We start from the raw sequence: 27,849 nt of genomic DNA on the forward strand, positions 1-27,849 counted from the left end.
GGGGAAAGAACGAGTAATCGCCTACGCCAGCCGAAAACTGCGACCCACCGAAAGGAACCCCGAGAATTATAGCTCATTTAAGCTAGAGTTCCTGACCGTGGTATGGGCAGTCACTGAGCGCTTTAAGCATTACCTTGCTTCTTCCCGGTTCACCGTGTACACGGATAACAACCCGTTGACACACCTGGACACGGCAAGACTCGGTGCCCTGGAGCAGAGGTGGATGGCCAGTCTGTCCAACTACGAGTTCATAATCAAATACCGGGCAGGGCGCTCCAATACTAACGCGGACGCCCTGTCCAGGATGCCCAACCTGCCGGACGAAGGAGAAGATCCGGAGGGACTGGAAGAAATTGAACTCCCTGCGTTCCACCGTCATGGGATTATCCAGTATTCCCACCGGGTAAGGAGTAAGCAGGCTGCTACGTTGAACCCCTTACCTCACTACAACTGGGCGGAAACGCAAGACAGCGACCCTGCCGTCCGACTGGTGAAGGAGATGCTGACTCGGCCGGAGGCTCGCCTTGAACCAGACGCTCCGGAGGAAGCCAAACAACTATGGGCAGAGAAGAGTCGACTGTTCCTTTACAAAGGGAAGTTGTGCCGCAGAATGGTTAACTCCCGGACGCATGAATTACTCTGGCAAGTAGTGGTGCCACGAAGAGACGCAGCCATGGTGATGGAGGCATACCACGACGGAGCTGGACACTTCGGGTGGAAGAAGCTGGAGTTCCTGCTGCGCGAGCGATTCCACTGGGTAGGCATGAGGGGAACCATTGAGAAGTGGTGCAGAGACTGTGGCCCGTGCAACCTGAGAAGGAAGGACCGCGCCAGCCAGAAGACTCCCCTGCAGTCCATCGTCACCCGGCAACCGTTGGAACTGGTAGCCTTGGATCATGTAAAACTGACCCCAAGCAGAAGTGGCTACGTCTACGCGTTAACCATCGTGGATCATTACTCCCGGTTTCTGGTTGTCGTCCCCGTCAAGGACTTAACGGCTCAAACAGCAGCTAGAGCCTTCCAGCAGCACTTTTGCCGTCCACACGGGTACCCGGACCAAGTGCTGACGGACCAGGGACCTGCCTTTGAAGCGGAGGTCTTCCAGGAATTCTGCAATCTGTATGGCTGCCGGAAGATAAGGACGACACCCTACCATCCGCAGACTAATGGACTTTGTGAAAAAATGAACCAGGTGGTAATGGATCTTCTAAAAACATTGCGCCTGGAAGAACGCAGTCTGTGGCCTGAAAAGTTGCCCGATCTGGTGGACCTATACAACCACATCCCGGTAGGTTCCACCAACTGTACCCCGGCTTACCTAATGAGGGCAAGACCTGGTAAGTTACCTGTTGACCTGGAAATGGGAGTCCTGACACCCGAGGACACTTCACCAGAAACAGACTGGGACACAGAGAGGCAGCAGCAGTACCGGAGAGTACAGGAGAGCGTGGAGCGAAGTCTCTGTCAGGCTAGGGAAAGACAAGAGAAAACTTACAACCAGTATGCTCCCGCTGTTCCCCTGGTACCCGGAGAGCAGGTCTTGAAGAGGAAGAGACGGCTCCACAAGTTGGACGACCAGTGGGAGAAGGACCCGTACACCGTACTGCCCTCAAGCCACGAAAACCCGAAGGTCTGTACCATCAGTAAAGACGGAGGGGAAACCACAGCCATTGTATCCCGGGACCACCTGAAGAAGTGTCCCGAACAACTGAGGAACCCTGAAGAGGAGCAAGAAGACCATCGACCCGTAGAGGAAAGGGAAGATTTGGTTAGTACCGTGCTCGGGGACTTCCCTCGGTCTTGGACTCAAGTCAATGGTGCAGTTGTGGTACCCGTACTCACCTTTCTCCAACCATCATCCCAAGAACCTACGGAGCAACCGGTAGAGCTGGAAGAACAGCCGGTCCAGGAGGCAGAAGACTCTACACAAGCAGACCCGGAAAATCAACCCTCTGCTTATAGTGAGCCTGCCATACCCCTAGTGAGCCAGAGGGCCCATAGACAGCTGCCCAGTTTACCCTTGACAGCTCCTACACCCTGTAGTTCAGGGCCAGACAGTCAGCTCCGTAGGTCCACTAGGGCCACTAGAGGCCAGCTACCCGCACGTTGGAGGATCTAAATGTTTAAGCTATCTTATAATGTTTACTTGTTTATAGTTGCTTGTGTATAATTTTGTGTTTCTAGTTCTTTTTAGGAGTCCTTGGTGGATTTACCAGGAATCCTTGTACATAGTTGGAGCGTAACCCAGGATGGACTAAAGACTGTTAAGGACTCGGGGCAGGACAGGCCCCTACCTGGTTACGTCTCCCTGTTTTGGTGAAATGGACACCTTGCTTTTCAAAACTGCACCCGGTTGCGGACACGCCGTAACCATCTTATGTGTTTTTCTTATTGTATTGTTATTGTTATACCTTGTTATGTTTTTCTAAAAAAAAAAATATGTTTAGTCCCGGAGTACTAAATTTCACTAGGGGGGAATGTGACACCCCAGGGGTCTGGTTGCCACAGTGATAGAGATATTACGTCTGAGAGCAGGTGGGAGGTCCTTTGGTCAGGGATCCTGTGCATGCCACACCTCCTGCCCAGTCTTGGGAGGGGAAGGACTTCCCCTATATAAACCCGGGGCTGAGGCAGAGTTAGTGAGAAAGAAGACAGAACAAGAGTAGAGAAGAGAAGCAGCATAGCAAGAAACATCAGGAGCTCTGTGGGGAGCAGTGTTACAACGAGTCAGGGGCTGGCAGCTACAGAGCTCGCCCTGACTGAGAAGATTTCTTACCGGACCCGGAGTCCGAGGCTGTGGGGACTAACTCCTACCCAGCAGCAGAAACCGTCCGGCAGAGGATTTCAGGTCCTCTGGCCCAGAAGCCCGAAGGCACGGTCACACGTGTGGGACCAGCACCGCCATCGTGGAGCGGAAGCCATTAGAAGGCCCCGAGTCACCGGCCATACGGGTGAGCACCACACGGTACACTCAGGGACGTGGGCTACTTATTCCCGCCTCTAGCAAGGTAGCCAGAAGAGTACAGTTAGTTGGGAAGGCCTACAACTCCGCCTGGCCAGGGGAGATCCCATCTGCTCAAGGACTGACCAGGCCCCTATCACTAGCAAGTACTCCGGGAGGGTCTATCTTTGTCACCAGTAAAGACCCTGAACTACACCGCACCGTCTCTGAGTGGTTCCTGCTACCCCCATCATCCACGTCGGCTGCCCTGAGGCCATACCCCTCTCGTTGGGGGTTATACCATCCACGCTGCACCATCCTTCCACCGGCCTCAGCGGTCTGCCCTGCAGCGGCAGCTCCATAGCTGCATTCAACGGGTGGCGTAGTCACCAACCATCTACTGCTAGTACATCGCCGCTCAGTTTGACTCCCTGGGCGCGGACCGGGTCGCCGCCACGAGACTACAACCCTCAAGAGATCCGGCTCCGGGTAAGCTCCCGCGTGCGCAACGCAGCGCGACACAGGCCCAGGGGCGCGTCATATCCACTTGACTTCTGCACAACACAACTGATGGTCCCAACCCCATTTATAAGGCAAGAAATCCCACGTATTAAACCTGACAGGGCACACCAGTGAAGTGAAAACCATTTCCGGTGACTACCTCTTGAAGCTGATCAAGAGAATGCCAAGAGTGTGCAAAGCAGTCATCAAAGCAAAAGGTGGCTGCTTTGAAGAACCTAGAATATAAGACATATTTTCAGTTGTTTCACACTTTTTTGTTAAGTATATAATTCCACATGTGTTAATTCATAGTTTTGATGCCTTCAGTGTGAACGTACAATTTTCATAGTCATGAAAATACAGAAAAATCATAAAATGAGAAGGTGTGTCCAAACTTTTGGTCTGTACTGTATATATATATATATATATATATACACAATACAGACCAAAAGTTTGGACACACTTTCTCATGTAAAGATTTTTCTGTATTTTCATGACTATGAAAATTGTACATTCACACTGAAGGCATCAAAACTATGAACTAACACATGTGGAATTATACACTTAACAAAAAAGTGTGAAACAACTGAAAATATGTCTTATATTCTAGGTTCTTCAAATTAGCCACCTTTTGCTTTGATGACTGCTTTGCACACTCTTGGCATTCTCTTGATGAGCTTCAAGAGGTAGTCACCGGAAATGGTCTTCCAACAATCTTGAAGGAGTTCCCAGAGATGCTTAGCACTTGTTGGCCCTTTTGCCTTCACTCTGCAGTCCAGCTCACCCCAAACCATCTCAATTGGGTTCAGGTCTGGTGACTGTGGAGGCCAGGTCATCTGGCCTGGCACCCCATCACTCTCCTTCTTGGTCAAATAGCCCTTACACAGCCTAGAGGTGTGTGTGTTTGGGGTCATTGTTCTGTTGAAAAATAAATGGTGGTCCAACTAAACGCAAACCGGATGGAATAGCATGCTGCTGCAAGATGCTGTGGTAGCCATGCTGGTTCAGTATGCCTTCAATTTTGAATAAATCCCCAACAGTGTCACCAGCAAAGCACCATCACACCTCCTCCTCCATGCTTCACGGAGGGAACCAGGCATGTAGAGTCCATCCTTCACCTTTTATGCCTCGCACAAAGACACGGTGGTTGGAACCAAAGATCTCAAATTTGGACTCATCAGACCTAAGCACAGATTTCCACTGGTCTAATATCCATTCCTTGTGTTCTTTAGCCCAAACAAGTCTCTTCTGCTTGTGGCCTGTCCTTAGCAGTGGTTTCCTAGCAGCTATTTTACCATGAAGGCCTGCTGCACAAAGTCTCCTCTTAACAGTTGTTGAAGAGATGTGTCTGCTGCTAGAACTCTGTGTGGCATTGACCTGGTCTCTAATCTGAGCTGCTGTTAACCTGCGATTTCTGAGGCTGGTGACTCGGAGAAACTTGTCCTCAAAAGCAGAGGTGGCTCTTGGTCTTTCCTTTCTGGGGCGGTCCTCATGTGAGCCAGTTTCTTTGTAGTGCTTGATAGCTTTTGCAACTGCACTTGGGGACACTTTCAAAGTTTTCCCAATTTTTTGCACTGACTGACCTTCATTTCTTAAAGTAATGATGGCCACTCGTTTTTCTTTACTTAGCTGCTTTTTTCTTGCCATAATACAAATTCTAACAGTCTATTCAGTAGGACTATCAGCTGTGTATCCACCAGATTTCTGCACAACACAACTGATGGTTCCAACCCCATTTATAAGGCAAGAAATCCCACTTATTAAACCTGACAGGGCACACCTGTGAAGTGAAAACCATTTCCGGTGACTACCTCTTGAAGCTCATCAAAAGAATGCCAAGACTGCGCAAAGCAGTCATCAAAGCAAAAGGTGGCTACTTTGAAGAACCTAGAATATAAGACATATTTTCAGTTGTTTCACACTTTTTTGTTAAGTATATAATTCCACATGTGTTAATTCATAGTTCTGATGCCTTCAGTGTGAACGTACAATTTTCATAGTCATGAAAATACAGAAAAATCTTTAAATGAGGTGTGTCCAAACTTTTGGTCTGTACTGCATATATATAAATATATATATATATACACTGAGTTCCAAATTATTATGCAAATAATATTTCCTCAGATTTTCCCAAATTACCTATATGAATTGCAGTCATTGTAATTTTCCAGTCAAATAACTATTAGAGTACAATTGAAAGGTTTTTGTACAAACTGCCAATGATAACAGTATATTTTTAAAAAAATAAAAAACTCAAACTGCACTCAAAATGCATGTTCCAAATTATTATGCACAGCAGAGTTTTCAACCTTTTCATTTTAATAAAGAACAAAAAAATGGTCATTTTTGAAATTATAAGCATTAGCAGGTTATTACAAACTGAAATCAAACAGTTTTCAACTCAAAACTTTATTCTAGGTGATGTTACATTTGCACATAGGACCGCTTGTTCGAAAGGAGCTTCTCAACTCTCTCGTCCATTGAATTTGTCAGGTTTTGGATGGTTTCTGCTTCAATTGTTTTGCATGAGGACAGAAGACCCTCCCAGAGCTGTTGCTTAGATGTGAACTGCCTCCCGCCATCATAGACACTCATTTTGATGGTGCTCCAGATGTTCTCAATGGGGTTGAGGTCAGGGGAGCATGGGTGCCACACCATAAGTTTGTCCCCTTTTATGCCCATAGCAGTCAGAGATGCAGATGTGTTATGTGCAGCATGAGACGGGGCATTATCATGCATGAAAATTATCTTGATGCGGAATGCACGGTTCTTCTTCTTGAACCGTGGAAGGAAGTGCTGTTTGAGAAACTCAACATACATTATGGAGTTCATCTTTACCCCTTCAGGGATCCTAAAAGGGCTGACAATCTCTCTCCCCATGATTCCAGCCCAAAACATTACTCCACCTCCTCCTTTTTAGCGCCGTAGCCGTGTTTGCATGGGGTGTCCATCAGCCAGCCATCCTCCACTCCATCCATCTGGATCATCGAGAACATTTCATGCATGATAATGCCCCGTCTCATGCTGCACATAACACATCTACATCTCTGGCTGCTATGGGCATAAAAGGGAACAAACTTATGGTGTGGCACCCATGCTCCCCTGACCTCAACCCCATTGAGAACCTCTGGAGCATCATCAAAAGGAGTGTCTATGATGGCGGGAGGCAGTTCACATCTAAGCAACAGCTCTGGGAGGGTATTCTGTCCTCATGCAAAACAGTTAAAGCAGAAACCATCCAAAACCTGACAAATTCAATGGATGAGAGAGTTCAGAAGCTCCTTTTGAACAAGGGGTCCTATGTGCAAATGTAACATCACCTAGAATAAAGTTTTGAGTTGAAAACTGTTTGATTTCAGTTTGTAATAACCTGCTAATGCTTATAATTTCAAAAATGACCATTTTTTTGTTCTTTATTAAAATGAAAAGGTTGAAAACTCTGCTGTGCATAATAATTTGGAACATGCATTTTGAGTGCAGTTTGAGTTTTTTATTTTTTTAAAAATATGCTGTTATCATTGGCAGTTTGTACAAAAACCTTTCAATTGTACTCTAATAGTTATTTGACTGGAAAATTACAATGACTGCAATTCATATAGGTAATTTGGGAAAATCTGAGAAAATATTATTTGCATAATAATTTGGAACACAGTGTGTATATATACATATATATATATATATATATATATATATATATATATATATATATATATATATATCAGAGCTAGGCAAACAGGCAGTGTATGTGGTAGACTGCAGTGTATAATACATCACAAGAGGCTCCAGCCGTGAGTCTGGAATGCATATTCCTCACCCTGATCCTCCTTCCTCCCACCATGAGGAGTGCCCAGAGACAACTGATCCCACACTTGGACACTCCTAAGAGCTGTTCACTTTTCCACTTACAGATTCGGGCCTCTCACCTGGTTTACTTGAAACGGGGCAAGAGGAGATCGCATGTAGCGATGCTCATATATTTGAACACGGTCACATGGAGGTGACGGTGGGAAACTGTCACAAGAGGTGGATGATGATGATGAGACACAATTGCCAGAAAGTCAGGATTAGGACCAGGGTGTGGAAGTGGAAGATGAGGTGATGGACGATGAAGTCACTGACCCAACCTGTCAGTGACTTCATCGACACCCAACCATACAGAGCGAGGACAGCAGCACACAGGGGGAGGGAGGCATAGCACCACAACAGGCAAGAACAAGCAGTGTGGTGGCCGCAGACAGAAGCCAGGCAACCGTTCCCAGTAACATCAACACGATGGAAGTTGCCATTACAACTGTTAGGTCTTCCCGAGTCTGGTTGTTTTTTAAAGACTCTGCCAATAACCCCAAAAAGGCCGTTTGCATCGCCTGCCAGGCCAGCATCAGTAGGGGTAACAAAACTACCAGCCTGACCAACACCAGAATGATCAGGCACATGGCAGCAAAACTCCCGATTAAGTGGGCCGAACCCCAGGGTTCAACAAAAGTGTTTGCGGGTGGGTGACACCACTGCTTCTCCTGCTGTTGTGCGCGCAAGCCAATCCCCTGTCCATGGCACATGCCAAGATGCCCTGCACCTGTCGTTAAACACTCTCAACTAGCACCATCAGCAAGCACGTTCACGTCTTTGTCACAGCGCAGCATTCAGTTGTCCCTACCCCAGTGCTTGGAACGCTAGCGCAAATACGTAGCTAACACCCCACTGGCCATACTACTAAATTCACACATTTCGCGAATGCTTGCACTCGAAATATTGCCTTTTAGGCTAGTGGAGACGAAAGCTTTCCGCAACCTGATGGTGGCGACCATCCCTCAGTACTCGGTCCTCCACCGCCACTATTTCTCTTGGTGTGCCGTCCCCGCATTACACAAGCATGTGTCCCACAACATTAGCTGTGCCCTCAACAATGCAGTTACTGAGAAAGTCCACCTAACCATGGACAGGTGGACCAGTGCTTATGGGCAGGGACGGTACATCTCGCTGACGGCACACTGGGTTAACATATGGAGGATGGGACCCAGTCGGACCATGGAACAGAACACGTCCTCCCGACCCCGAGAATTGCAGGCCCTCGGTCAATCAGGGTTTCCCTCATATTCTACAGCTCTTACATCTCCTCCTCCTCTTCAGCATCCATCTCCGAAATGACCACATCAGTCTCAAGCTGGAAGCACTGCAGCACTGCCTCGGCCAAGCGGCAACAGACTGTGCTGAAGCTAATATGCATAGGTGACAAATCAGACAACGCTAAAGAGTTGTGGACAGCTCTGAAAGAGAAGGCAGATCTGTGGCTGACTCCGCTGAACCTACTGCCAGGCATGGTCGTGTATGACAATGGCCGTAACCTGGTGGCGGCTCTGAGGTGAGGTGAGCTTACACACATACCATGCATGGCCCATGTGCTTAACCTCATGGTTCAGCGGTTTCTCAAATCCTACCCGGAGCTGCTGGATCTGCATGTTAAAGTACGCCACCTGTGTGCCCATTTTAGGAAGTCACCTACAGTTTCTGCCGCCCTTGCCGTGTTTCAGCAGCGTTTGCAGCTTCCGGCTCACAGACTGGTGTGATGTCACCATGCACTGGAACTCTACACTGCAAATGTTGGGAAGGATTTGTGAGCTGAAGGGGGCAGTTGTTGAGCATCAACAAGGCCGTCGGTATTCAGTTCAGACTCCACACTTAAGACCTCAGGAGTGGACATGGATGTCAGACATATATACCATACTCCAAAAGTTTGAGGACTCCATCAAGATGGTGAGCGGCGATAACGCCATAATTAGCGTCACCATCCCGATTCTCTGTCTTCTGAAATGCTCTCTGCTCATAATCAAAGAGGATGCATTGCAGGCGGAGCACGATGAGATGGAGCACGAAACCATACAGGGTGATTACACACAGACTAGCCTCATATCATCCCAATGTGGATTGGGTGACAATGAGGAAGAGGAGGAGGAGGAGGACATGAGCTAGTTTCATGCACTATAGATGGTACTACCTGCACAACTGCCATACCGTCTGTTCAGCGTGGATGGCCTGAGAAAAGGGAGGAGGAGAAAGAGGAGGAGGATGAGGAGTAGAGCATGGTCAATCGTCCTCTTGGTGAGGACAAGGAAGTCTTACCTCTTTGCAGTCTGGCACACAAGGCTGAGTTTATGTTACGCTGCCTTTCCCGTGACTCTCGCGTTGTCCAAATTTTGGTTGACAGTCTTTACTGGTTGTTAATGCTTCTAGACCCACGCTACAGGGAGAACTTTATGTCTCTTATTCCTTTGCAGGACAGGCCTAATAAAATGGGGCAGTACGAGAAGGCCCTTTTAGCGGAATTAGTGAAAAAATTCCCATCTGAAATGCTGGCGGCAGACGTCACAGTTCGTTGGACAACCGATAAGTGCAGGCAAGGGAGCCACAAATGCAATCCAGCAGAGGAAGGGGAACACTGTCAAAGTTCTGGGACAGTTTTCTCAGACCCTCCCATCGCACAGGCCCTGAGGCGGGGGGTACTCTCAGAAGGAGTGCAAAGTTTCGGAAGATGGTGAGGGAGTATCTTGCCAACCGTACCAACATCCTCCGTGATTCCTCTGAGCCTTATAATTATTGGGTATCTGTAAATGCTGACAGGCTGACTCTTATAAAAATGAACAAGAGATGGATTGGGCCAGACTTCTGAACACCACCGAATGATAGCAGCGTAACATAAACTGAAATACAGTGTCTTTTTTTGGGAAGTCTAACTCTATTCCCATGCACCTCTCTCGTCACACCCAGACATGGGTATACGCTTTCTGATTTTGTCTATTTGCTCTTGTCCTCCTCCTTCTCCCCATCCTCATCCTCCACCACCATATCACCACCATATGTGCCATATTAACATATCTACGTCTCTTGCAAGGGGCATTGGGGTTCCTCCAAATTTTTGGCAGCCATTGCTTTACTGCATAGGCAAACACCATGGGAGACCCACTTCCTAATAATGGGAAGATTGTTTTTAGGAGGCTCTCTGACCTCTACGTCTCTTGTAAGGGGCATTGGAGTTCCTCCAAATTTTTAGCAACGGTTGTTTCACTGCATAGACAAACACTATGGGAGACCCACTTCCTAATAATGGGAGCATTGTTTTTAGGAGGCTCTCTGACCTCTACGTCTCTTGCAAGGGGCATTGGGATTTGTAGAAATCTCCTGCCCACTGTCCTTTTTTACACAGTGTAAACTGACCTGCAGAGCTTGTTTCAAATCCACAACACATCAATTTCTCTTGCAGATACATAGAGATTATCAGATTATATATTATCCCTGTATTAGCGGCAGAAAGTCCGCAGATAGAAAAACGCACATACGTTTTTAGTGTGTTTTGACACCGGAAAAAAGCACATTTAATCCACATATGACTGTATCAATACAGTTTTGTCAAAGTCAAATACCAGGAAGTATAAAAAACAAAGCAGCATCATTAAAAACATGACACCAAAAAACAAAAACAAAAAAACTATGTAAAAAAACACAATAAAAATAAGACACACTCAAAAATACAATTAAAAAAAACGTTATGTAATTTACTTAATTAGTGAAGAAATGCTGCAGAAAATCTGCAACATCAAAAACTCATCAAAAGCTCATTATAGGAAGGTAGCCTAAGATGAAAGATGAATTTCAGGCATAACATTAATAGCAAGAGCAGAGATTGGCTACACTAAGCATTTGTCCTTCTGGAGTACCAAACTTTCATGGGAGTCCATGTGATCAGCTAAATAGTTTTTAGGAAAGCCATTAACGTAAAACTAGGAAAGCAATAAATGGGCAAAATTCAATTCTAAGAATTAAAGGAGCAATTTGCATTACTCTCATGATCAGTAGAGTTACTCACATTTTTGAAAAATACATCTTTAAAGGGTATTCCATTCAAATTCCTTCTTACCAGATACCAGGTGTGTTAGCAGTTGAATTCCCCACATACAGGGTGGGCCATTTATATGGATACACCTAAATTAAATGGGAATGGTTGGTGATATCAACTTCCTGTTTGTGGCACATTAGTATATGGGAGGGGGAAAACTTTTCCAGATGGGTGGTGACCATGGTGGCCATTTTGAAGTCGGCCATTTTGTATTCAACTTTATTTTTTTCAATGGGAAGAGGGTCATGTGACACATCAAACATATTGAGAGTTTCATAAGAAAAACAATGGTGTGCTTTTTTTAACGTAACTTTATTCTTTCATGAGATTTTTACAAGTTTTGACCACTTATAAAATGTGTTCAAAGTGCTGCCCATTGTGTTGGATTGTCAATGCAACCCTCTTCTCCCACTCTTGACACACTGATAGCAACACCGAAGAAGAAATGCTAGCACAGGCTTCCAGTATCCATTGTTTCAGATGCTGCACATCTCGTATCATCACAGCATAGATAATTGCCTTCAGATTACCCCAAAGATTAAAGTCTAAGGGGGTCAGATGAGGAGACCTTGGTGGCCATTCAACTGTACCACGATGACCAATCCACTTTCCGGGAAACTGCTCATGTAGAAATGTTCGGACCTGACACCAATAATGTGGTGGTGCACCATCTTGTTGCAAAAACTCAGGTAACGTGCCATCTTCAGTGCATAAAGAGGGCAACACATCATCATGTAGCAATTTCAGATATCCAGTGGCATTGAGGTTTCCATTGATGAAGAATGGCCCCACTATCTTTGTACTCCATATACCACACCATACCATCAAGATACGAGATGTGCAGCATCTGAAACAATGGATACTGGAAGCCTGTGCTAGCATTTGTTCTGCGGTGATGCTATCAGTGTGTCAAGAGTGGGAGAAGAGGGTTGCATTGACAATCCAACACAATGAGCAGCACTTTGAACACATTTTATAAGTGGTCATAAACTTGTAAAAAACTCACGAAAGAATAAAGTTACGTTAAAACCAAGCACACCATTGTTTTTCTTATGAAATTCTCAATAAGTTTGCTGTGTCACATGACTCTCTTCCCATTGAAAAAAATAAAGTTGGATCCAAAATGGCCGACTTCAAAATGCCCAACATGGTCACCAACCATCTGGAAAAGTTTTCCCCCTCCCATATACTAATGTGCCACAAACAGGAAGTTAATATCACCAACCATTCCCATTTAATTTAGGTGTATCCATATAAATGGCCCACCCTGTATTTTAACATTTAATGCCTATCCAGGGTCAAAAATGTATTAGATCAAGATAACGCTTTAAAGTAAACCTATATATATATATAAAAAAAATAGGAAACAGCACAAAAATTATGTTTTTGGTGCAAAAAAAGCCCCCCAGGTACATACCAGTCCTTTAGATATCCATGCAAAAATGGAGGCAGCACACAGAGTAGAATAAAGTGATAAGGTTTAATAGCCCATATGGCCATATGGGTTATTAAACCTTATCACTTTATTCTACTCTGTGCTGCATCCATTTTTGCATGGATATATATTTATATATATATATATATATATATATATATATATATATATATATATATATATATATATATTTATAAACTCTATTTTACATATGTTTGAATATTTTTTTTACATAGTTAATAAAATTGAACACATTCGCAGTTTGCAATCTTTATTCCTTCATTTATTTTCAGGTCATGGATATCCAAGTTTCATTTTTTTCCACTTGTGGGAGTGTCCCTCCCAGTAAGATAGTCTGGATGTGAGCTGTGTGCTGCATCCTGTGTGCTGCATTCTTCATCAATTGATTCAAGAACCAAGCTTCTATCCCTTTACTTTTTTTCTCCATGTCTTTTCCTCCTTTCCCTATAGTCTGTTTTCTCTGTCCTCCCTGAGCTTGTACATGCTTTCTCCCCTCACCACACTGTATATTATTTAGAAATTTGATTAAATTTGCATTCAGGAACCACAAAAAGGATGAGTGAAAAAAATAAGTGTAAATATATACATAGCCTTTAAATAAAAAATTCAGTTTATTTTGATTAACAGTTTAATAAATATATGAATTTAAACTAACAGATAGACATACCTTTAGATTATATGTAAGGACACCTACCTTGCTAACTTTAAAAAGAACCTCACAGAGGTTATACATTTTTTCTGCTCGTGCCCAGTCAAGTGTGCTAACCTGAAAGTAAAGACAAGAAAAATTATCCTGCAACAAACTTAAAATGGAATTTGCTAAATCAATATTCAGAAATGCAGAACATTTTTTAATTAAGGTGTTATTACTAGTACATAACTGAAAAAAAAATCCTAAAAATTTTATTTTCACCATTTGTTTCATACTTTATCATGGAGGGTCTACACCTTTGTAAATAATATTTCCAAACGCAAATTTTTTTCTATATTTTTGACTATTTAATAATTTGGTGGAATTCACTATAATATATATATATATATATATATAAAGAAATATATTTTACCAATATGACAAAAAGCTATTGAAATATATTTTTTTGTATGTCGCATATTTTAAATTGATGTTTCAGAATGATACATAAATTCAAAGTGAAGCCAAAACCTTACAGTAATTTAGTGTATATCATAGCCACTATGGTAGAGCTCTCTTGGATGTAATCACTGTCTTGTAGCAGATGGAGATGCCTTTTGTTGATAGCAATAAACAGCGAAATTACTTTCTAACAAAGCAGTAAATATAAATTTATGATCCAACATTATTAATTTCTGCCTTTTTTCCCGTATGCGTATGAAAGGATATCACAAGAACCAGAATCTTATGCAAGAATCCTCTACGGTTAAATATCCAGCTGGTCTCCTATTACCCTCCACCTGTTTTTCTGTTCTCGAAATGACCTCTAAGTATGGTAATTACCTCTAAACTTCAACTGTAAGGGCAATTCCCAAAATGTTAATATTTCCTGCATGGGTTCACAGTGCAAAATGAAAAATGTTGAGCCTATAAACAATTATTTAAAAAGTAACCAAACTTCATTACCTTATTTTTCTTCCTTCTCGTCTAAAAACCATTCTACAGCACTGTTTCCTCTCCTAGTACATGCTTCTTTAGAAGCTCCTTTTAGCTGTTGCTCAGCAAAGATTCATAAACTATATTCAAACAAATTGTGTATAGAAATTCTCCTGCCTGTGCCCCTATGTTTCCCCTCCCAATACTCAGACAGGGAATTTCCCGTGGTCTGATTGCTTGAACATAGTGTATGGATCTTGCCAAACAGTGGTTAAAAACAGCTTCTAAAGAAGCATAGGGTGGGCATTGAATCAACAATGTAGCATAATATTTTGGGTGAAAAGAAAGAAAAATTAGGCAATGAAGTATATTAGAAAAATATATAACTTTACAATGCATGGAGCATAATTGAATAAAAAAAATTGTTACTTTATAAAGGTTTTTTTTACTGTATAATCTGATGGCAGATCGAACAGACCATCATAATCTAAACATTAAGGTGTCTGACCAATAATACTCAAGATTCCAAGAACATAGGGGACATGACTAGTGTTGAGCATTCCGATACTGTAATATCGGGTATCGGCCGATATTCGCGGTATCGGAATTCCGATACTTAATTCCGATACTTTTACAATATCGGATACCGGAATCGGAAGTTCCCATAATGCCTGCGCTCTGCAGTGTCTGTGAAGGATGACAAGTTGGATGGCAGCGCGATCCAGCCTGTCATCAGAATGCCATCCCAGCGGGGGAGAATTCTCCTGATTGTTTAAAAGCCGGCGGGCGGTATAAAGCCGCCGGCTTTTAAACAATCACACAGCCCCATACTGCTTCCCCGCAGCCTGCCACCCCGATCCTCCGCTCCCCTCGCCACCTCCCATCCCGATCGTAAGTTAGGACCGGGCGGGGAGCGCAGCTCCAAGGAGCGGGGAGTGAAGGACCCGGGCGGGGAAGCCGGCAGTGAAAAGACTTCACCGCCGGCTTTCCCGTTCTGTGCTGCGCTTTCCCGCCGGTTATTTCAAATGAACAGCAGAGGTATCAGGTGATGCCGATCAGCTGTTCATTTGAAGTCGCCGCGTTGCCCTCAGAGGGTTCATGTGAGTTCATGCTTGACTGCATGAACTCACATGAACTTTCCCACGGCCGCACAGGTCAGCCTCACCTCCCAGACCCGTCATGATTAGTGTGTGTGCGGGGTGTGTGTGCGGGGTGTGTGTGCGGGTGTGCGCGGTGTCTGTGCGATGTGTGCGGGTGTGTGCGGTGTGTGTGCGTGCAGGCAGACATAGGCCGATGTGACACTACTACTCCCATCGGCCTATGTCTGTCCCCCGTCCACTCCTGCCAGCAGGATCAGCTCGATGGGAGCAGTAGTTCCCATCAGCCTGATCCTGCTATTTAAATTGCCCTACTGTGTCCCCAATAAATGTTAAATACATGTCATTGGTGGCCAGTGGTTACCTAAAAGAAATTAGTTCATACATTACCTGTCCCCGCCGATCACCACCTAAAATAAAGTAAAAAATAAAAAACTACACCTATACTCACCTAGACACCTAATTCCCCGAAGCCATCGATCTCCTGTAATAAAATATAAAATAATAAACCACAACCTTATCCTTACCCCTCCGTAGCAGTCCACGAGTGTCCCACGAAGATCTCCAGTTCAGAGCAGCCACATAGAATGTGACCGCTCTGAACCGCTGCCGCCGCTAGAATGACGGGGCCGTAAGGGTTCACCGGAGTTCAGGCAGCGCTGCTCCGGTTAGCTCCTTTACGGCCCTGCTGTATCGTGAGAAATTCCCACGGTACAGCAGTGCCGTAAAGGAGGTCTCCGGAGCTGCACTGCCTGAATGCACTCCGGTGACCTCAGTCAGTGGCTCCCGCTGCCGGGAGCGGACGTGCTCCCGGCAGCGTGAGCTTACAGCAGCCATGCACAGCTGTCACCATCTCCAGATGTGACAGCTGTGCATGGGAGATCAGCGCAGGAACGTGGACAGGTAACTCTTATTTTTAGTAAACTAAGAATTAAATAAAAGTGTGTGTTTTATTTCAAATAAATTATTTTTTTCTGGGTGTAGTGTGTTTTTTCTTTTTAACACTTTGTAGGTTAGTAATGGGGGTGTCTTATAGACGCCCATCATTACTAACCTGGGCTTCATGGCAGCTGGCGCTGACATGAACCCCACCACTATTACCCCCTGCCACCGCACCAGGGCAGCGTGGAAGAGCGAGGCTAAGTGCCAGAGTTGGCACATCCTATGGATGCGCCATTTCTGGGGCGGCTGACGACTGGTGTTTCTAGCCTGGGAGGGGGCCAATATTCATGGCACCCTTCCTGGGCTATTAATATCAGCCCCCAGCTGTCTGCCTAGCCTTTGCTAGCTATTAAAATAGGGGGGACCCCACGTCATTTTTTTTGGGGGGGTCCCCCATTTTAATAGCTAGTAAAGGCTAGGTATTCAGCTGGGGGCTGATATTAGTAGCCTGGGAAGCTCCGTGGGTTTTACCCCCTTCCCAGGCTTCAAATATCTGCCCCAGCCGTCTGCTTAACCTCCGCTAGAGACTAAAATTATGGGGGATCCCACGCCATTTTTTTTTTAAATAAATCCATTATTTTAACACTAAATGACATTTGAGGAGTTAATAAAGATGCAGTCCCTAAATTATTATTTATTTTTTAATTAATTTTTCCCAAAACTTTTGACGTGGGCTTCGCCATATTTTTGTATGCCAGCCAGGTACAGCATCCAGCTTCTATGAACGCGCCATTTTCCGGGGCGGCTGCGGACTGCAATTTACAGCGGGTGGGGCCCAGAAAGCTTGGGACTCCCTGCGCTGCAGATTCCATCCCCCAGCTGCCAAGTTGTACCTGGCTGGACACAAAAATAGGGAGAAGCTCCACGTTTTTTTTTTTTTAATTATTTCATGAAATTCATGGAATAATTAAGAAAAAAGGGCTTCCCTATATTGTTGTGTCCAACCAGGTACAAATAGGCAGCTGGTGGTTGGGGGCAGCCCGTTCCTGCCTGCTGTACCTGGCTGGACCCAAATATAGTGCAAAGCCCCACGTCAATTTTTTTTTAATTATTTCAGGAAATTCATGAAATAATTAAAAAAAAATTATGTGGGGCTTCGCCCTATATTTGTGTCCAGTCAGGTACAGCAGGCAGGAACGGGCTGCCCCCAACCACCAGCTGCCTATTTGTACCTAGCCGGACACAACTATATAGGGAAGCCCTTTTTTTCTTAATTATTCCATGAATTTCATGAAATAATTAAAAAAAAAAATACGTGGGGCTTCGCCCTATTTTTGTGTCCAGCCAGGTACAACAAGGCAGCTGGGGGCTGGAATCCGCAGCGCAGGGAGGCCCAAGCTTTCTGGGCCCCACCCGCTGCAAATTGCAGTCCGCAGCCGCCCCGGAAAATGGCGCGTTCATAGAAGCGCCATCTTCTGGCGCTGTACCCAACTCATCCAGGGCCCTGGTGCGGTGGCTCACTGGGTAATAAAGGGGTTAAGGCCAGCTTGGCATTATCAGCTGGCCCTAAGCCCGAAATTCATGGGGTCACGCCAATATTAGACATGACCACCATGAATTTCTAGTAAAGTATTTAAAAAAAACACAAACACCCAGAAAAAAAGTCTTTTAATTGAAATAAAGACACAATTCTTTATTGTTCTAAATTAAACCATACTTACAGTCACGCCCATTCCAGCTGAAGCCAACGATCTCCTGCAATAAAAGTAAAATAATAAAGCAACCTCATCCTTACCTTTCCATGGTTCCCAGGACAGCTTCAGCTCTGCTACATCGAGATGACAGGCTGGACCGCAGCAGAACGCTGCCATCCAGCCTGTCATCCCGCAGACACTGAGAAGCGCAGGCATGCTTGCGCTCCTCAGTGTCTCGCTGTGACGGCATCCAGATGAGCGGAGGTCATGTCCAATGAACTCAGCTCACCTCATGCACGTCACTGACAGCGTGGGAAAATTCTCCTGCACTCATCGCTTCAGCGTGAGAATTTTCCCACGCTGTCAGTGACGTGCATGAGGTGCGCCGAGTTCATTGGACATGACCTCACCTCATGCACGTCACTGACAGCGTGGGAAAATTCTCACGCTGAAGCGCTGAGTGCAGGAGAATTCTCCCACGCTGTCAGTGACGTACATGAGGTGAGCCGAGTTCATTGTCGGCTCATCTGGATGCCGTCACAGCCAGACACTGAGGAGTGGAAGTATGCCTGCGCTTCTCAGTGTCTGCGGGATGACAGGCTGGATGGCAGCGTTCTGCTGCGGTCCAGCCTGTCATCTCGATGTAGCAGAGCTGGAGCCGTCGTGGGAGCCATGGAAAGGTAAGGATGAGGTTGCTTTATTATTTTTCTTTTATTGCAGGAGATCGTTGGCTTCAGCTGGAATGGGCGTGATGGTAAGTATGGTTTAATTTAGAACAATAAAGAATTGTGTGTTTATTTCAATTAAAGGACTTTTTTCTGGGTGTTTGTGTTTTTTTTAAATACTTTACTAGAAATTCATGGTGGTCATGGCTAATATTGGCATGACCCCATGAATTTCGGGCTTAGGGCCAGCTGATAATGCCAAGCTGGCCTTAACCCCTTTATTACCCAGTGAGCCACCGCAGCAGGGCCCTGGATGAGTTGGGTACAGCGCCAGAAGATGGCGCTTCTATGAACGCGCCATTTTCCGGGGCGGCTGCGGACTGCAATTTGCAGCGGGTGGGACCCAGAAAGCTTGGGCCTCCCTGCGCTGCAGATTTCAGCCCCCAGCTGCCTAGTTGTACCTGGCTGGACACAAAAATAGGGCGAAGCTCCACGTTTTTTTTATTTAAATTCATGAAATTCATGGAATAATTAAGAAAAAAAGGGCTTCCCTATATTGTTGTGTCCGGCTAGGTACAAATAGGCAGCTGGTGGTTGGGGGCAGCCCGTTCCTGCCTGCTGTACCTGACTGGACACAAATATAGGGCGAAGCCCCACATCAATTTTTTTTAATTATTTCATGAATTTCCTGACATGATTTAAAAAAAATTGACGTGGGGCTTCGCACTATATTTGTGTCCAGCCAGGTACAGCAGGCAGGAACGGGCTGCCCCCAACCACCAGCTGCCTATTTGTACCTGGTTGGACACAACAATATAGGGAAGCCCTTTTTTTCTTAATTATTTCATGAATTTCATGAAATAATAAAAAAAAAAAAAAAATACGTGAAGCTTCTCCCTATTTTTGTGTCCAGCCAGGTACAACTAGGCAGCTGGGGGATGGAATCTGCAGCGCAGGGAGGCCCAAGCTTTCTGCCCCCCCCCCCGCTGAAAATTGCAGTCCGCAGCCACCCCGGAAAATGGCACGTTCATAGAAGCTGGATGCTGTACCTGGCTGGCATACAAAAATATGGCGAAGCCCACGTCAAAAGTTTTGGGAAAAATTAATTAAAAAATAAATAATAATTTAGGGACTGCATCTTTATTAACTCCTCAAATGTCATTTAGTGTTAAAATAAAGGATTTATTTTAAAAAAAATTGACGTGGGGCTTCGCCCTATATTTGTGTCCAGCCAGGTACAGCAGGCAGGAACAGGCTGCCCCCAACCACCAGCTGCCTATTTGTACCTGGCCGGACACAACAATATAGGGAAGCCCTTTTTTAAAAAAATTATTTCATGAAATAATTAAAAAAAAATTGACGTGGGGCTTCGCACTATATTTGTGTCCAGCCAGGTACAGCAAGCAGGAATGGGCTGCCCCCAACCACCAGCTGCCTATTTGTACCTGGTTGGACACAACAATATAGGGAAGCCCTTTTATTCTTAATTATTCCATGAATTTCATGAAATAATTTAAAAAAAAAATGCGTGGGGCTTCGCCCTATTTTTGTGCCCAGCCAGATACAACTAGGCAGCTGGGGGCTGGAATCCGCAGCGCAGGGAGACCCAAGCTTTCTGGGCCACACCCGCTGCAAATTGCAGTCCGCAGCCGCCCCAGAAAATGGCGCGTTCATAGAAGCGCCATCTTCTGGCGCTGTACCCAACTCATCCAGGGCCCTGGTGCGGTGGCTCACTGGGTAATAAAGGGGTTAAGGCCAGCTTGGCATTATCAGCTGGCCCTAAGCCCGAAATTCATGGGGTCACGCCAGTATTAGACATGACCACCATGAATTTCTAGTAAAGTATTTAAAAAAACACAACACCCAGAAAAAAGTCCTTTAATTGAAATAAACACACAATTCTTTATTGTTCTAAATTAAACCATACTTACCATCACGCCCATTCCAGCTGAAGCCAACGATCTCCTGCAATAAAAGAAAAATAATAAAGCAACCTCATCCTTACCTTTCCATGGCTCCCACGACAGCTTCAGCTCTGCTACATCGAGATGACAGGCTGGACCGCAGCAGAACGCTGCCATCCAGCCTGTCATCCCGCAGACACTGAGAAGCGCAGGCATGCTTGCGCTCCTCAGTGTCTCGCTGTGACGGCATCCAGATGAGCGGAGGTCATGTCCAATGAACTCAGCTCACCTCATGCACGTCACTGACAGCGTGGGAAAATTCTCCTGCACTCATCGCTTCAGCGTGAGAATTTTCCCACGCTGTCAGTGACGTGCATGAGGTGCGCCGAGTTCATTGGACATGACCTCACCTCATGCACGTCACTGACAGCGTGGGAAAATTCTCACGCTGAAGCGCTGAGTGCAGGAGAATTCTCCCACGCTGTCAGTGACGTACATGAGGTGAGCCGAGTTCATTGTCGGCTCATCTGGATGCCGTCACAGCCAGACACTGAGGAGTGGAAGTATGCCTGCGCTTCTCAGTGTCTGCGGGATGACAGGCTGGATGGCAGCGTTCTGCTGCGGTCCAGCCTGTCATCTCGATGTAGCAGAGCTGGAGCCGTCGTGGGAGCCATGGAAAGGTAAGGATGAGGTTGCTTTATTATTTTTCTTTTATTGCAGGAGATCGTTGGCTTCAGCTGGAATGGGCGTGATGGTAAGTATGGTTTAATTTAGAACAATAAAGAATTGTGTGTTTATTTCAATTAAAGGACTTTTTTCTGGGTGTTTGTGTTTTTTTTAAATACTTTACTAGAAATTCATGGTGGTCATGGCTAATATTGGCATGACCCCATGAATTTCGGGCTTAGGGCCAGCTGATAATGCCAAGCTGGCCTTAACCCCTTTATTACCCAGTGAGCCACCGCAGCAGGGCCCTGGATGAGTTGGGTACAGCGCCAGAAGATGGCGCTTCTATGAACGCGCCATTTTCCGGGGCGGCTGCGGACTGCAATTTGCAGCGGGTGGGACCCAGAAAGCTTGGGCCTCCCTGCGCTGCAGATTTCAGCCCCCAGCTGCCTAGTTGTACCTGGCTGGACACAAAAATAGGGCGAAGCTCCACGTTTTTTTTATTTAAATTCATGAAATTCATGGAATAATTAAGAAAAAAAGGGCTTCCCTATATTGTTGTGTCCGGCTAGGTACAAATAGGCAGCTGGTGGTTGGGGGCAGCCCGTTCCTGCCTGCTGTACCTGACTGGACACAAATATAGGGCGAAGCCCCACATCAATTTTTTTTAATTATTTCATGAATTTCCTGACATGATTTAAAAAAAATTGACGTGGGGCTTCGCACTATATTTGTGTCCAGCCAGGTACAGCAGGCAGGAACGGGCTGCCCCCAACCACCAGCTGCCTATTTGTACCTGGTTGGACACAACAATATAGGGAAGCCCTTTTTTTCTTAATTATTTCATGAATTTCATGAAATAATAAAAAAAAAAAAAAAATACGTGAAGCTTCTCCCTATTTTTGTGTCCAGCCAGGTACAACTAGGCAGCTGGGGGATGGAATCTGCAGCGCAGGGAGGCCCAAGCTTTCTGCCCCCCCCCCCGCTGAAAATTGCAGTCCGCAGCCACCCCGGAAAATGGCACGTTCATAGAAGCTGGATGCTGTACCTGGCTGGCATACAAAAATATGGCGAAGCCCACGTCAAAAGTTTTGGGAAAAATTAATTAAAAAATAAATAATAATTTAGGGACTGCATCTTTATTAACTCCTCAAATGTCATTTAGTGTTAAAATAAAGGATTTATTTTAAAAAAAATTGACGTGGGGCTTCGCCCTATATTTGTGTCCAGCCAGGTACAGCAGGCAGGAACAGGCTGCCCCCAACCACCAGCTGCCTATTTGTACCTGGCCGGACACAACAATATAGGGAAGCCCTTTTTTAAAAAAATTATTTCATGAAATAATTAAAAAAAAATTGACGTGGGGCTTCGCACTATATTTGTGTCCAGCCAGGTACAGCAAGCAGGAATGGGCTGCCCCCAACCACCAGCTGCCTATTTGTACCTGGTTGGACACAACAATATAGGGAAGCCCTTTTATTCTTAATTATTCCATGAATTTCATGAAATAATTTAAAAAAAAAATGCGTGGGGCTTCGCCCTATTTTTGTGCCCAGCCAGATACAACTAGGCAGCTGGGGGCTGGAATCCGCAGCGCAGGGAGACCCAAGCTTTCTGGGCCACACCCGCTGCAAATTGCAGTCCGCAGCCGCCCCAGAAAATGGCGCGTTCATAGAAGCGCCATCTTCTGGCGCTGTACCCAACTCATCCAGGGCCCTGGTGCGGTGGCTCACTGGGTAATAAAGGGGTTAAGGCCAGCTTGGCATTATCAGCTGGCCCTAAGCCCGAAATTCATGGGGTCACGCCAGTATTAGACATGACCACCATGAATTTCTAGTAAAGTATTTAAAAAAACACAACACCCAGAAAAAAGTCCTTTAATTGAAATAAACACACAATTCTTTATTGTTCTAAATTAAACCATACTTACCATCACGCCCATTCCAGCTGAAGCCAACGATCTCCTGCAATAAAAGAAAAATAATAAAGCAACCTCATCCTTACCTTTCCATGGCTCCCACGACAGCTTCAGCTCTGCTACATCGAGATGACAGGCTGGACCGCAGCAGAACGCTGCCATCCATCCTGTCATCCCGCAGACACTGAGAAGCGCAGGCATACTTCCACTCCTCAGTGTCTGGCTGTGACGGCATCCAGATGAGCCGAGGTCATGTCCAATGAACTCAGCTCACCTCATGTACGTCACTGACAGCGTGGGAAAATTCTCCTGCACTCAGCACTTCAGCGTGAGAATTTTCCCACGCTGTCAGTGACGTGCATGAGGTGAGCTGAGTTCATTGGACATGACCTCACCTCATGTATGTCACTGACAGCGTGGGAGAATTCTCACGCTGATGCGCTGAGTGCAGGAGAATTTTCCCACGCTGTCAGTGACGTGCATGAGGTGAGCTGAGTTCATTGGACATGAACTCGGCTCATCTGGATGACGTCACAGAGAGACACTGAGGAGCGCAAGCATGCCTGCGCTTCTCAGTGTCTGCGGGATGACAGGCTGGATGGCAGCGTTCTGCTGCGGTCCAGCCTGTCATCTCGATGTAGCAGAGCTGAAGCTGTCGTGGGAACCATGGAAAGGTAAGGATGAGGTTGCTTTATTATTTTACTTTTATTGCAGGAGATCGTTGGCTTCAGCTGGAATGGGCGTGATGGTAAGTATGGTTTAATTTAGAACAATAAAGAATTGTGTCTTTATTTCAATTAAAGGACTTTATTCTGGGTGTTTGTGTTTTCTTTTAACTTTGACTATGGGGTTAGTAATGGGGGTGTCTTATAGACGCCTCTCCATTACTAACCTGGGCTTGATGTCAGCTGGCATTATAAGCTGACATCAACCCCAACCCTATTACCCCCTGCCACCGCACCAGGGCAGCGTGGAAGAGCGAGGCTAAGTGCCAGAATTGGCGCATCCTATGGATGCGCCATTTCTGGGGCGGCTGACGGCTGGTGTTTCTAGCCTGGGAGGGGGCCAATATTCATGGCACCCTTCCTGGGCTATTAATATCAGCCCCCAGCTGTCTGCCTAGCCTGTGCTAGCTATTAAATTAGGGGGGACCCCACGTTATTTTTTTGGGGGGGTTCCCCCATTTTAATAGCTAGTAAAGGCTAGGTATTCAGCTGGGGGCTGATATTAGTAGCCTGGGAAGCTCCGTGGGTATTACCCCCTTCCCAGGCTTCAAACATTTGCCCCAGCTGTCTGCTTAACCTCCGCTAGAGCCTAAAATTAAGGGGAACCCCACGCCAATTTTTTTTTAAATAAATCCTTTATTTTAACACTAAATGACAAGTACAGTAATCAACACTGTCACTGTACTTCATATATATGTGACTGACATGTTTCTATCTATCTAATCTATGTGTGATTCTCTATTCTTTCTATTCTAAATTGTCGGGTACAGATGCTGAATTGCCGGCCGGCTTTCTTAAAGAGACGGTGCATGAAAACACTATTATTTTTTTAAATAAATCCTTTACACTAAATGACAAGTACAGTAAGCAACACTGTCACAGTACTTCATATATATGTGACTGACATGTTTCTATCTATCTAATCTATGTGTGAAGCTCTATTCTGTCTGTTATAAATTGTCGGGTACCGCTGCTGAATTGCCGGCCGGCTTTTTAAAGAGACGGTGCACGAAAACACTAATATTTTTTTTAATAAATCCTTTACACTAAATGACAAGTACAGTAAGCAACACTGTCACAGTACTTCATATATATGTGACTGACATGTTTCTAACTACCTAATCTATGTGTGAAGCTCTATTCTTTCTGTTGTAAATTGTCGGGTACCGGTGAATGCCGCTGATGAATTGCCGGCTTTTCATGTCATTCTACATTATTCTTAGTTGTTTTACTTCATGTAGAATTAACCTACAAGGAAAGAAAGGGTTTATTTTCATTCCGATATTTGTGTCCCATTGACTTGCATTGGTTTCCGGTATCGGAATCGGCGATATCCGATACTTTTTGGGTATCGGCCCGATCCAATCCGATACGATATTTCCTGATATCGGAAGGTATCGCTCAACACTAGACATGACCCTTTTGGCTTCTTTTGCTTGGTACTACTCTTTACCAGGCAATTTACAAAGACCTGCAGCACTGCTAGGTTGGGAGTATTTATATTCAGAGAATAAAATTTGGAAGAAATGGAGAAAAAATCCAGCAAACTGATTCTTAAAAAATGTTGATAAAATATATTAAAAGCCCAAAAATCCTGATTCAACACCGATGAAATAGCAGACGCGTTTCAGAAACAGTCCTTAGTCATTGTATAAAGAAACAAAGTATCTATAGCCCATAATTCAGTCACATCTTGTGTTGTCACATGACATTTATGATCCACTGAAAGAACAGAGATAATATAAGTATATTTAAGAGTCAATAGGTATAAAGATGTAAGTATACAAGCAAATTTGATCAATTATTCATAATGCTAAATTATATCTTGTCTCATTTTTATACCAAATAAAATGTGTAGCTCCAGAAAAGGGAGATTCCAGCACTTTTCTGGAGATAAAAGATTTACGGCTTTATTTTCCACAAATTATAATCCAGCTCACAAAAGGAAGTGATTCATCTGACGCGTTTCAAGCAAACAAATGTTCTTAGTCATATCATGAAATAAAATTTATAGATGCCGCTACAATTTACATGATGCTGGTACTTCTATAAAGTTAGAAAAGGCCAAGTATGCTGCAACCCAGCAGGTTAACTTTTTGGAATTTTGCACAGAAACTTTTACTGTAAAGGCTTGTTTACACTGTTAAACCTGCGGTTGTAAATAACTGATAATTGGCTACAACAGCAGCAGTCGTTTAGTAGCCTGTTTGGATAATGTATTTGTTATACAAGGCATTGTCCAAAGGTATTTTGTTGATGGACTTTTGGAAAAAAAAAAAAGTTACCGTTCTTGTATTACCTTATACTATACTGACTATTTGTTGCTATGGAAACATTGTTTACCACTTTTTTAGTGGCATCTAATAGGAATTCAAACACTGAAAAGTTTACATTTTTAACTTTGTTAATAAATATTTCATGCATAATTGATTGTTACATTGTGGGTTTTTAGCTGCCATCAGTCGCTTAATTTTTATTCTGCATTCTATATTAGTGAAATACATTCATATTTTCTCAAATTAAAATTCTAATGAATAAAGTGGGTTTGATGTATGTTCTATTCTATATTATATGCCTAAAATGTATTGTGACCATTACAGCACTTTAAGACATCTAATTAAATAACCATAGACTGCTGGAATGTATTTTGATTGTATAGAAGCTTGTTCCACATGGTATAGAAGTCATCATTTCCACCTAAAAGTGTGCCAACATCTGGTGCCATTCAATGGCACTTATTAATAAACTATTTTCCAAAAAAAAAGGAATGCCTCTGTAATAAAAGCATGTAATGGCACATATGGCATTTTATCTCTCAGAGTCAAAAAATTTCCATATGCCATAGAAGGAAATTGAAGGCATAAAGAAGTACAGCTTGGATGCATACTGGGGCTTTCCTTCATCAAAAGCAAAATTTAAAATGGTTATTCACTTATATGGATTCAAATTGAATAAAGCTTTCCATATTTTAAGATTTTCCATTCATCTTTATGGCCACAACAAGTGCAGTGATTGGATAAGAGGACATTAGCGGTCTGTCAAGATGAGACTATAATTAAGGTACCAGCGTGGACTCTGTAAGTATCATAATCAGGACAACGTGAGCACAATGATTATGAATATTTATTTTTATTTATTAATTTTACTCAGGGAATCATAGAATGTTAGAGTTGGAAGGGACCTCCAGGGTCATCTGTTCCAACCCCCTGCTCAAAGCAGAATTCACTAAACCATCTCAGCAGATGTCTGTCCAGCCTCTGTTTATAAATTAAATTATATATTCACTCAAACTCGGGACTCAAACTCGCGTCTTCATGTTTGCAAGCTGCAGCTGTACCAATGAGCCACAGCTCACCTATAGCGCCATTAATTCCACAGCACTCATTGGGGCTCACAATCTAAATGCCCTGTCATTTTGTCTTTGGAGTGTAGAAGGAAAACCGGAGAACCCCGGGGGAAACCCATGCAACCACAGAGAGAAGAAATAAACTCCTTGCAGATGTTGTCCATGGATGAATTTGAACCCAGGACCCCAGAGCTGCAAGGCAACAGTGTTAATAACTAAGCCACAAAAAAGTCCAAGCTATTTGAAACCAAAATGATTCCTGCTGACAACTTCTTTAAAATGGACTGCGCGTCTTTTGTCTTCAGGAGCACACCACTCCCCACCCTCACAGCTCCATGCTTGCACTCTTGAATATAGACTGTTTGGACTAGCAGCATGGTCACGCCGATAGTCCAAACTGTGTGCTTTCCCATACTGAATCAGAGACAGCAACATCTGAGGAGCATCGGGTCACTGGAACTAGCTCAATGCAGAGATGTGGTCACCTTCAGAAAAGTGCTTGAAAGCTCTAAAGCAAAGTGCTTGCAAGTGTGGGCTCCATGCCTAAAAACTGGCCAACTCTGATAAGCTACAGTGGAGGTCAGTAACCCAAGCAATGA

At 44.6% G+C, this 27,849-nt stretch overlaps 1 protein-coding gene across 2 annotated transcripts in view; it reads right to left on the reverse strand.

The window, feature by feature from the left end:
• Positions 1-27,849, reverse strand: part of SNTG2 (syntrophin gamma 2) — a 1,024,184-nt gene that overhangs the window by 224,875 nt on the left and 771,460 nt on the right. For both annotated transcript variants that reach the window (XM_073674230.1, XM_073674231.1), the window contains exon 13: positions 13,481-13,552. In XM_073674230.1, coding sequence (XP_073530331.1) covers positions 13,481-13,552 — 72 coding nt within the window. The remainder of the gene's footprint in view (positions 1-13,480; positions 13,553-27,849) is intronic.

The sequence above is a fragment of the Phyllobates terribilis genome, unplaced genomic scaffold, assembly GCF_046119375.1.
Source record: "Phyllobates terribilis strain yellow unplaced genomic scaffold, ASM4611937v1 Scaffold_3__8_contigs__length_932513732, whole genome shotgun sequence".
NCBI classification, from domain to species: domain Eukaryota; kingdom Metazoa; phylum Chordata; class Amphibia; order Anura; family Dendrobatidae; genus Phyllobates; species Phyllobates terribilis.